Source organism: Meles meles, chromosome 2 (genome assembly GCF_922984935.1).
Source record: "Meles meles chromosome 2, mMelMel3.1 paternal haplotype, whole genome shotgun sequence".
Taxonomy (NCBI): Eukaryota; Metazoa; Chordata; class Mammalia; order Carnivora; family Mustelidae; genus Meles; species Meles meles.
Genome location: NC_060067.1, coordinates 120,250,209 through 120,262,107, shown reverse-complemented (window position 1 = coordinate 120,262,107; position 11,899 = coordinate 120,250,209). Strand labels below are relative to the sequence as shown.

Sequence of the window (11,899 nt, the reverse complement as noted above, 5' to 3'; positions counted from 1 at the left end):
CTAGGATTTCTCAAAGACTTTTTTTTTTTTTTTAAATTTCAGGTTCTATATTTTTAATGTTCGCTCTTGTCACTTAGAGCCTTCATAACATGTACAGTTTAAAGAGTACCTGCCTGCCACACTGTCACGGGTGTGTGTTCTGAGCGGCGAGCTGGGGCGGGGCTTCTGGCGCCCTTACCCAGGAGAGCGTTCCAGGTGCGCATGCGCAGGGCCTGGCCTGTGGCAGGGGGTAGCAGAGGGCGAGATGCTCCCTTCAGACTGAGATGTGCCTTATCTCCCGAGTCACAGTTTTCTGCTGGCCTTATTAGCTTGAGAATCCTAAGTGGCTAATGTATTTACTATAATGGCCTTAGAGACTTTGGAAATAAGCACGATTTTGTTTTGCTTTTTTTTTTTTTTTGGCTTAATGCCTTTGTCTCTGGACCCCTTAGCCCTTTCTGAGAATTCTTTCATTTCATTTTTTTAAGCATTTAATGAGTTTTCACAAATGTATACATCTGTGAACCCATCAGCCCATTTAAACAGTGAATGTAGGCATCCACTTCCTTGTGCTTTTTTCTAATCCTTCCATCCTGAAGCCATCCATCTACTTTCTGTCACTATGGATTACTTTGCATTGTTTGGTTTTAAGGCAGCTGAGCCTAGAGCACAAACCCGTTTTTCTACCTAGAACCACAACCATGCTTAATTTGTAATGAGTTTGCTTCACCTTCCAGTGACCTCTCTGGAGACAGAATAAAACTTAATCCTCATGAGGCCCCTGGGGGGCTCACGGCACAGCCACGATTCCTTACCCAAAGGAGACGTCAGACCCCACAGGCAGCTCAGTCAAACGTTCCCGACTCTGTCAAAAATTCCGGAACAGTCACAGTTAAAAATATTTTATTTAAGTTTATACAAAATACAGTCATGTACAAAAGTGTGCACAGCATTTTTCATTGGGTTTACATTTTAAAAAAGGACAACTGTAATTTCAAACACGTTCTGCTCACATGTCGTGTAAACATTGTTCTGGGCCCAAATTATTAACTAAGATTGTATCTACTCTTGGAGATTTTCGTGACAGCACGTATGAGTGCTTTCAGATTGAGAATCAGATCTGCCTCACCGATTTCTCCAGCCACAGGAGCCCGACAGGGCGGATTCCGGGCAGACAAGCGTCTCCGGAAATGGAATTGTGACGTCTTAGCCACAGTGACTTGGAGCTGGACATATTTCATTTTACACGCACGTTTGTGTAGATCTGTAACTGATCTCAGCCGACGTCCACACTTCTATTATGAAGGATCATATAGCAGAGGAATGACGATGCCCCCAGTCCTACTCCGCCAAGGGCCAACGCCACCAAGCCGCGCCTGCCACACACGCTCTCATTGCGAGCTTGCCCCGTTGACCGTGTGAAGTGTTAGGATGCACCATCTGAGTAAACGTTTGAAAATACGTTTAGCTACTCTTACGGCAAAATGTACTCTTCAGGACATTTTGAGGGTCAAGCGGAGGAAAAATAAAAGCAGGGAATAAAAGGAAAGAAAGCACATTGTGAGTTCTGCTGCACCTAAAGGCTTCACACTTTAGTACGGTGTCGTGTCTCCCTTTGGATGTACCCAAGTGGATACTGAAAAAGAATGTGAAGGTGTTGGTCTTAGTGCAGAAACCATCTCTCCCCACCAGGGGGTGAAAAAAACCCTCCAGGAAGCAGTGCGTTGGGAAGATCCTTCTCGAATGCAAGATAGAATTTAGACTACAGCCAACGTTTCAAAAAGCAGTTGATAGTTTATGGCATCAAAAGTAGTAAGGTTAAGAAAACTGGCATCTTCGTGATCAGATTAAGAATCTCTTTGAAAAGGTGAATCAACAAACTGAAATCTGGTTTTCCTTGTAAATTGAACCAGTTCTGTATACTGGGCCCACTTCTGTCTGCTGAGAAATAGGAAGTTCTAGAAAGAACCAATGTAATCGATGCCATGGCGACCCCTTTGATAAATCTAAGTAGTCACATTATTAGGAATTCCAAGCTCAACCACATTCACAAATGCTCAGCCCTCGGGGGGCTCTAAGGCTGCTGCTCACCTCAGGACAGCTAAATGCAGTATTTATGAGTCTAGCACAGCCTTGCGACACTTGTCCTGGGCTAGAAGTGCCACACCTGGGACGGCCTCTTCGGCTACCACGCAAGCATTGCATCAGAATGAGACGAAGCAAGAATTACACTAATGTTACAAATAGAGACGTGGCTGATCCCCGCCTATACGATGAGTTAGGTAAGATTTGACTTCAAATTGGCAACTGGAGGGAAGAAATCTAATTTTTAGCTCTCCGTGCATTATGGCTAGGAATTAAAAGAAAAACAAATCAGTTCTCCAGTATGAAATTTGGTTTGGTCTTCTATGGAAATTTCCCCTGAATTCAGGGAGATCACTGAGGTTGTATGAGCTTGCTTCTACCAGTACAAGACAAAGCAGCCGTCTAAAAAACTTCTAAGCAGGCCCTTCTCCTAAACCTTGCACATGCATGTCTGAAAAGCAAATTCAAACCGAATGATTCAGAGATGAAATGCAGTAATGATACCATACCGACCAAACATAAACATCCATTTCAATGTTTACTCCTGAACACACAAAAAGCAAATGCTTGTGAAAATGACAAGCCTCTGCTATTTCTAATTCTTACAATCATACAATCAAGTTTATTCATGCTTCACCTTTACTTATCATTGTTATTAAAAAACACCTGACATTTCTTTCGTTGGCGTGTGCTAATAAACACACACACACATTCCCAAGAGAGCAAAGGAAAAACCCCCGTCCAGAGCCTTCTGTGTGAAGCCAATTAAGATGACGCCTCTAGAGCCTTGAGACTCTGGGCGACAGAAATGGTTGCTGTGGAAACAAATTTGCCTCAGCATTTCTGACAGAGCCAGCACCTACCGCCATGTCTTCAAATAGCATCGAGTGAAACAGGGCTTTTCTGCCCTTAATCTGGGTGCCATTCTATGAAATTAATACAGAGGAGAAATTACAAAGGAGAACATGACATTCCATACACAATTTATTTGACTGTAACTTGGTGTATTCTTTTATTTAATCATACAAATTTGAATGGGGAGTCCTGGATAAATCTTTTATTTAATTTACCTTTGGCAGAAACAATAGATTTCAAACATTTAGTAGCTCATTTATATAGCATGTTTTAAAATTCTGTAGCGTATTAGTATTTTCAAAACAATACTCTTATTAAACGGATGTGCTTTCAAGGTTAACTGGTAATGATTTGATTTGTATTATAGCTTATTTAAGAGAATAATTACTCAAAAAGGACAGACTAGACATGGATTTCTTTTAAAAAATACAATTTTTGGTCATGTGAATGATTCATGTTCAGATTTCAAAAATAGAAGACGTCCTAAAGTGCTTAATTTTATTTATAATATAACTCCTTGAAATTATAGTGATCTGCAATGTAAACAGTAGAGCAAAGAATACCAAACTATAGATTCACGTACATTTAAATCTGTAGGATTATGTACCGTCTCTAAATGTGTGGATTAACACAGGGCACTTCTAACACACAGCTCATGCTTCTATATGATTATTTTTAAGAGCAAACATAAAGGTATTCTTTTCCCCCTACTCCCGACTTAGAACAATTGTCAACTGACAGCTTCTCCCTCACTTCAGCAACGGAAAACAGTGCTATCACTACAATCTGACCAGTTTCTCAAGAACCCATTTCGAAACTGACGACGGGTCAGTAGAGTTGTACATTTTTATTTTCTTCTTCTTACCACACCGAACAAAACGGTACCCTTGAGGAAGGCATCTCTCAAAGCCAACAGGAGGGCAGCAGCGTTGCTCTCCTGCTCCTCCTGTGACATGATCTTCAACAGGCGATCCCACTGAAGTGCCTTCTCTCGGCAGCCGGCGCCTGGTGTGTGGACACCTGTGCTCCAGCCCACAGAGCGCAAATGGAGGCCTTGGACCGACAGGCAGAGACAGAATTCACTTTCCTCGGTGCAGACACGGAGGGTGAAAAAGTAACAGCAAATCACAAATCACAAGGTGACATCAGCACAGTGAAGAGATGAAGGATTTGGTGTTTTAAATTCCCTGGTCTCCCCCAAATGTCTAATATAGACAGCTTTGTGACACAGTCTCTGAAAAAATTATAATCCTAAGTGACCATACACCATGCTTTTACTCTTTCCACATGATCTTGAAAATAGTGTGATTTAGATTCTGCCTTGGGCTGAGTTCTGAAGGCTACATTTACCCCTCAGTGAGGGGATTTTAGTGCAGGTTTACTTTAAAAAAAAAAACACCAAAACATTAAACTCTGATAAGAACTCAGAAGGCTTAGAACACAGGCTCTTATTCTCTCTCTCTCTCATGATCTCAATACTTAAGCTAAGAATTAAGCAAGATCCTTTAGGTCTGGTTAGAGTCAAAATTGAATCCAAGCCCCAAAGAGGATGCCGTAGCCTGCCGGCCTTGCTTAGTGTTGGATGTGAAAATCTGAGACTGATTAAGTGCAATCTATGTCCAGGAAGGAATTTTCGAGGCTCTTCACCCTGTTGCCTGATTTTAAAAAATCAGCATGAATATAGCTATATTCCCTCTGTCCTCTGCAGATGATCCAGTCCTAGTCAGGGATCACAATTCTTCGTCAGCTGAGGAAGTCCTGAAGCAACACACCGTCCAACAGGCGACTGAACCGCCATACCGGGCATCGCGGCTTCCGTCTACCTGAGAACCAAAGGGGAACAATTCGCGCAAGGGGGAGAGGTGCAGCTCTGTGGGAAGCTCACGAGAATGGCCAAGGCAGCAAACAGGGCTCCAACGCACGTTCCCACTTTACCGGGTGCAAAGAGGACATGCATCCGCACGGCGAATTCGCTCTTCAGAGTGGAGTCCTGACCTGGGCTTTGTTTCTTGTTATCACAGTAAACATGTTCCTCAGTTATCCGGGGAAGAACTGTGCACGTTCTCTGTAGATGAGTGTGTCTCCACGGAGTGATTCGTCACTGCCAGCGTTAGGAAAGCTTCGCCTTGTGTGTCTGTGCACCTGGGGATCTTGACTTTTCCTTACAAAATTCTTAAATCCAGGCAGGCTGCCCTCTTCCATCCAGGCAGTTTCTGAGGCTGGCAGCGAAAACGGAGCTGATCCCAAAGGCCTGGAGGCCGAAGGGCTACATGCTTTGCAGGTCCAACTCCAAGGCTGCCTTCCAGTTTGTGCAGAGCTGCTGTTGACGAGGGGAGGCGGGCGGCAAGCTCAGCTTGCTCCTGTAGCCCCTCAGTGCGGGCCAGGGCTGTCCCCTCACATGGACTTGGAATCAGTGTCTCTCTTGCTGATGAGCACCTCCAAGAGCCTTAGTTTCGCCTTTATGTGCTTATATTCACTGTATTCTTCAGCCATGGGAGTGCGGTCTTCCTTCTGGACATTTCTAGTGGAAACAAAGGAAAGGGTGCTGAGGATCATTGGCTGTCCCTCCTAGATGTACTGTTCATCAGGAGAATTATCATCAGGTAGGATCTGCGGTTTATCAGCTTGTAGAATCGGTGTTCCCAAGTGTCCCTGGGTATCAAGACTGCAGCTGGGTTTACACAAGCAGTGAGATTGCTCCCCTCAGAAGGCACCATGCACATGAATTTTTTGAGTTAACCTGGCATCCTGTAGAATGCTGGGAAGGACTAAAAACTGTAGAAAAATTTTCTCTCTGCTGCTGGTATGTATGAATGCACATTAGGAGTCTCCGTAGACTGAAATCCTTTATTTACACTTAATGCCTTCTCACTTTTATGTACTTCATTTAATGAACCATTAAGTTTCTAATTAGCAATTGGCATACCCATAATTTATAGGTTTAAAAAAACAGACAGTTAATATCCTATTTATTATAAAATTAGTCTTGGCATTCAGCAATTGGGTCACATAATACTAATAAGCCCTTATAGGTGAATGAGTAATTTTATATGCATATTTTTTAATATGAGTAAATATTAACTGAGAGCTTATTGCAGGTCAAGCACTGTGCTCAGTACTCTGTCCCCATGGTCCCGGTATGACCCCAAAAGCATAGGATGAAAAGGAGCTACTGTCTACATTCTCCACCACTATGTGGTGCCATTCTACTTCTCGCTCCACTTTGAAATGCGTATGTCAAACATGCAAATACCAGGCTTCTTTCTCTTCTTATTAAAGAGAAAAATACAGGAAAGGGGATAGCATGGGGCTTATTTAATTCTGTTCAATGAACCGAGAAACAAACTGATTTTACCCATGCTCTGCCTTGTTCAAGTAAAGGGTTCTAGATGGCCGCTCAGCACAGGGCAGTGAAGGGAAAAGCAATCTGATAGTTGGCCTTACCCCGCTCTTCAAGGGACTTCCCTCTCCTCAGATATGAAATAAAGGAACCAGATTTAATGAGGACTGAAGTCAGAGTTTCAAACTTGTATGATGAGACACCTGGCTGACTCCGTTGGAAGAGCACGTGACTCTTGAGCTCAGGGTCATGAGTTCGAGCCCCATGTTGTATGTAGAGATTACTTAAATAAATAAAAACTTAAAACCCCAACCTTGCATGATGATTATAAATTCCCGTCAGCTATCCTTTCTTAAAACTTGTGAAGATTATACATCATTTTATATAGTTCCTCATGTACAAGATAGCTGTGCATAAAGTGACTGCAATAACATGGAAAAAAGATAGACAAACCATGAATATGTTTAGAAAGAAGAATGGAATGGAACAAACATTAATCCTGGTTTGTCTTTGGTTTCTTCTTCTTTTTTTGCATATTATTTCTTTTGTCTGCCTATCGATATTTTCTAAATAGCCTACAATGCATGGGGAAAGAAAAGCAAATATGTAGGCATAAAAATTCATAAATCTTAAGAAAGTCACCATAAGATCCAAATTAGGGATGCTAAAAGATAAATTTATGTAATAATTGAAATAAACTGGAATACAACACATTTTCAATGGTGAAGTTAATGTTTATGGTGGTTTTTTCCCTCAATACTTTTGAGAAGCATGAAAGGGGATTTTTTGAAGAGAAACTATATTTACACCACTTAAATAGTTTGGATTAAAATGAAATCATCTTAAGGTATTAAAACTTAATGTAAGAGACACAAATCTCTTCCTTGTCCTACCCTCGTCTCACGCCGTGAACTGGTATGCACCATGTGCGGTCGCTTGCAAACAGGGATGCCATTCCTTAGGATGATGGTCTACAAGGCTGATTACCTCATGTCTTGAAACTCACTCGGGAAAGGCACCCTGTCAGTCTTGGAGACTTCCAAGTCTCCAATGTGCTTCTTGCACATTTTTCATTCAAACCCGACAACGATCACCTTTGCTTTTAAAATAAGCCTAAAAGTTGCCCTTTCCTTATTTCTCCTTCTAGCCTATTAAGACAACACCTCCCCTCCCCAAACCCAAACCAAAAAGCAATGCTATCAACTGGAAACGTAGCTTCAAGTTGCTCATTTGAGATTAGAATTTGAGGTGACAGGTTGGTTGTGTAAATGTTAGCTGAATTTACATCAGTCTTGGAGACTAACCCAGAAGCATTTCTTGCTGAAGGACCACACAGCCCTCCCCCTCCCACAGCGAACCTCCAAAGGACGAGGCTACAGGCAGGATGCAGAGGCTTTCCCACTTGGGAGACACTGCAGAGATCTGACAGGAAAAAAGGAGGGGTGTGTGTGCAGAGGGGCAGGAGTTAGGGGAGAGGAAACAGGCGCTACCTTCCATTTTGTCTGAAAAAAGTGTCTTCAAAATCACGGAGTTTCTTTCGAATCCTTTTCTTTTCTTCTCTCATTTCCTGAAGGTGTTCCAAGAGTTCTGGTCTGAGAAGGGCAGAAAGTTTTAAGAAAACTGGGTTAAATCTGAATTGTTATAAATACAATGAATGTGCAACTCGATAGGGGCTGTGGAGACCGGGGGGAGAATGTAAATGCAAGAACTGTTGGGGAGCTGAGGGACAGCAGAAAGGGAGGTCTTCCATCCTCTGCATGCCAAACGTCCTGACGACGGTACGGCTCCTGGGGTTCCCACCAAGTCCCCGCTGCTTATGAATCCCTGGGCTTGTGGAATCCCATGGTACTTGATCGTATTTTGCTTTGAAAGAACCATGACATTGGCTCTTGGTACATGTTAAATGAAGAGCTGTGGAATACAGAGCCGTGCAGTGCCATCGGGAGACCTGGCTGCTCACGCGAGATCTCAGTGCTCCCTCCAGGCACAGGGGATGGAGAACAGAGAACACGGAGTCCGAAGCTAAAAATGATTCACCTTCCGAACCATGCCGATTTCCCCCAGGTAAATCACTTGTGTTTTGTCAGACAACTTATTTAAATAGAAAGGCTAAAATATTTAAGAACAGTATTTTCACCGAAACATTTCAACAACATTGCCGACAGGACCTACATTGAAGCAGCATGGAGATTTGAAAGCCCAGTGTCCTGGCTGCACTTCGATGGTATTTTATCATCCATTGGGGAAATAAACCCATCAGCATCATCTTCAAATTGGTCCAGGAAGCAGCGTGCACTGAAATCGGTCTTCAGAGTGACAGTGAAGTCTGGCTTTGTGTTACTATCATCCTCCGAACCCTCATCTTCTTCCTGGAGATGCACAGCAACCCCTATAAGAACCCGGTTACTTTTCCTGGCACTCTTGTAAGTATCATGTAACGGTCACTTAGTTATCCGACATCATATGGTTTCTTCTGCATCTACACTTAGCAACACATACATTCTTTCTATCCATCTACAGCTGAAAGTCTACATGAACATGGTAAGTAACACCAACACTAAACACAGGGTATGAAGGAACCACCATTATAATTTATACCCTAAATCAACTGAATCTCAAAAGAATCTCTAAGTCCCCAGCTCTGGGATAATGCATAAGAAAATCCACCACCAGCCATCAGTGCTTTAGGGATTCCATTAGTTGTGGGCCTTGGACAATATTTTTTATTAAGCTATCAACATCTACAGAAATGGAACAATATAGTGTTTCTATTTAAGAGTTGTGGTTTCTGATGCACAGAGTTTTAGGAAAGTTTTGAGATCAAGGGGGCGCCTGGGTGGCTCAGTGGTTTGAGCCGCTGCCTTCGGCTCGGGTCATGATCTCGGGGTCCTGGGATCGAGCCCCGCATCGGGCTCTCTGCTCGGCAGGGGGCCTGCTTCCCTCTCACTCTCTCTGCCTGCTTCTCTGCCTACTTGTGATCTCTCTCTGTCAAATAAATAAATAAAATCTTTAAAAAAAAAACAAAAAAAAAACATTTATATTCTCGGGGGCGCCTGGGTGGCTCAGTGGGTTAAGCTGCTGCCTTCGGCTCAGGTCATGATCTCGGGGTCCTGGGATCGAGTCCCGCATCGGGCTCTCTGCTCAGCGGGGAGCCTGCTTCCCTCTCTCTCTCTCTCTCTGCCTGCCTCTCTATCTACTTGTGATCTCTCTCTGTCAAATAAATAAAGTAAAATCTTTAAAAAAAAAAACAAAAAACAAAACATTTATATTCTCATGATTAGAATCCTAACACACTTAAGTTTTTTTTTTCAAGGAACATCCAAGGGCCACAGCTGTATTTTCCAGCATCCAAGATTCGAAGGAAAGTATGATATTCTCTATCTTGGCAATGGAATTAAATAAACAATGAAGTCAAATTAGAGTTTCTTAGTGCCAATTTAAGTCTAAGGATGAAATCGTATCAGTCTGAATGGAAGATTTTAAAAGAAGCAATTTACTGCCAAAATATATAGTCAGAGCAGACGAGAATATCCTAATAACTGGAAAATTTAAAAAGTGGTTCGGGGCACAGCTACACGAACAATAGCAGGTATAATATCAATTGTTCCAGTGAAACCAAGTGGCTCCAGCACCAATGCAACAAATTAATCTCAGGAAGCAGGTGCAGTTCCACTGGTAGTCAAGGTACAAGTATGCAAACTGCCTGCGGTGGGTTTTCTTACCATAAAGTTGCCATGTTTGCAATGGTGCCTCTGACGAGAAATCATGCGAATAAACAAACAAGCAGGAAAAAGAAAACAAAAAAAGGACCAGTACAAAGCTATGACGAAAGTACTGCTCTGAAGGCATGAAGATAAAATTGGTAAAACTAGGTAGCTTTTCCAGATTCTTTCTGCTGTGACTTCAGATCTCCTATCTCTTCAGCTGGAGTAAATGCCTCATGGTTAATTTTTAAAAACTGAAATTATTAAAAACAGTTTTAAATGTATAGAATAAAAGTGACTTTTAAAATTAGTAATTTAAAAGTTTCTCTCTTTTTTTTTGTAAAAGAAAGTAACAATTCCCACCCTCTGTAATTTTTAGAAGGATTGCTTGAGATAAGGTATGTATGTACCTGACAAGGAACACCTGGTCCAGAGGCTCCAGATCAACCTTCTGACAGTGCCCCGCCCCCTGCACTCCCCTCTCCCTGGATGAGGAAGGCCAGGTGGAATCACCTGGCCCTAAACTCCGAGGAGGCAGGGATTTGGGTCTGTCTATTCACTGCTTAGAGCTTAGCCAATGCTTGCATATGGTAAGTGCTTAATTAATGTCGTTAAACAGTCCAGTAATCCAGTTTTAAAAGAAAAATACAAGTTACTGGAAGAGAGTATTACAGCCCAAGACAGATAAGAAATAAAATCAGGTGTCTAGGCCTAATCAGTTATATCCCAAAGTTTTAAGAGAACTTAAAAACGTGAGAATGTGTCTTGCCTACAGTGGGAAATCATGTATTCAAAGATAAGGCTTAACAAAACTATTCTCAGCAAGCTGTAAAAAATCATAGGAAAAAAAAGAGATGACAAACTATATCTTCAAATTATATGATCATCTAGTTGTTGTGGCTATTGCATAGATCCTAGAAGGAGTGAACACATAGATAATATATGAACAACTAAAAACGAGTCCATGATCAACAGAGACTAGCAATGGCTCCCTTAAAATAAATGATGGAAACTAACCATTTTTACTTTTTTGATAGGAATGGCATAATATCTGGAATTCAATAATTAATGAGGTGAGCTGATCTATGAAAGGATACTGATGGGGTGCCTGGCTGGCTTAGATGGTGGAACGTATGACTCTTGGTCTCGGAGTTGTGAGTTCAAGCTCCATGTTCGTTGTAGAGATTACTTAAAAAATAAAATTTTCAGACAAACAAAAAAAAAAGAAAGCTGATTGTGAAAATCTGTACAGAGTGATGATGCAATGGTGATGTGAATCTGAAGGGAAGTCTACAGCAAGTCCTTGACCTGACCCAGCCTTACTCAATATTCATCAATCACTTGGGTAAAAGACCCAAAAGGCATATTCATAAAATGCATAGACAATGCAAAGAAGGGATGGATATTTGGTATGTTGGAATACAAAATCTAGATTTAATCAATTTCATGGGGCTGGAATAGAAGTGTGGCAAAAAAATTCCAGGTCCTACAATTTAGGTTAGAAAAAAAGTTGGACAGAGATGACAAGCAACCCATGGAAAGGGAAGCGAGGGATTGTATCAATCAGCAGTGAGACGGGGCCATGGGCAGTGGTTCTCACCTGGGGGTGATTTTGACCCTAGTGGACCTTTGGCAAGGTCTGGAGACAGTTTTGGTCACGACTGGGAAGGGGGTGGTTGTTGGACACTACTGGCATCTAGTGGCCAGAGGCCAGCCCCCAACGACAGCAAGCTATCTGGCCCCATAATGTCTACAGTGTGGAAGCTGGATGCAGGCTGCCTGAGAAAGAGAATGATGAACTCACAACACATTGAGAGTCACGTAGGCATAGACTAGTCAAACAAAGGGCCCTGACCATCCAGATAAAGATCAGGACTAGTCCTTGGTCCACTATCTATCTCGCTGGTGAAGTCCTATCTGAAGCAGCATTCAGGTC

General features: G+C 42.3%; 1 protein-coding gene across 8 annotated transcripts in view; it reads right to left on the bottom strand.

The window, feature by feature from the left end:
- Positions 1–865: 865 nt before the first annotated feature.
- FAM13A (family with sequence similarity 13 member A) overlaps positions 866–11,899 on the bottom strand; it is a 364,348-nt gene continuing 353,314 nt past the window's right edge. For all 8 annotated transcript variants that reach the window (XM_045994271.1, XM_045994281.1, XM_045994291.1 and 5 more), the window contains 3 exons: positions 8,432–8,628; positions 7,750–7,851; positions 866–5,440 (listed from right to left, as the gene is read on the bottom strand). In XM_045994271.1, coding sequence (XP_045850227.1) covers positions 5,314–5,440; positions 7,750–7,851; positions 8,432–8,628 — 426 coding nt within the window. In that variant the 3' untranslated portion in view covers positions 866–5,313. The remainder of the gene's footprint in view (positions 5,441–7,749; positions 7,852–8,431; positions 8,629–11,899) is intronic.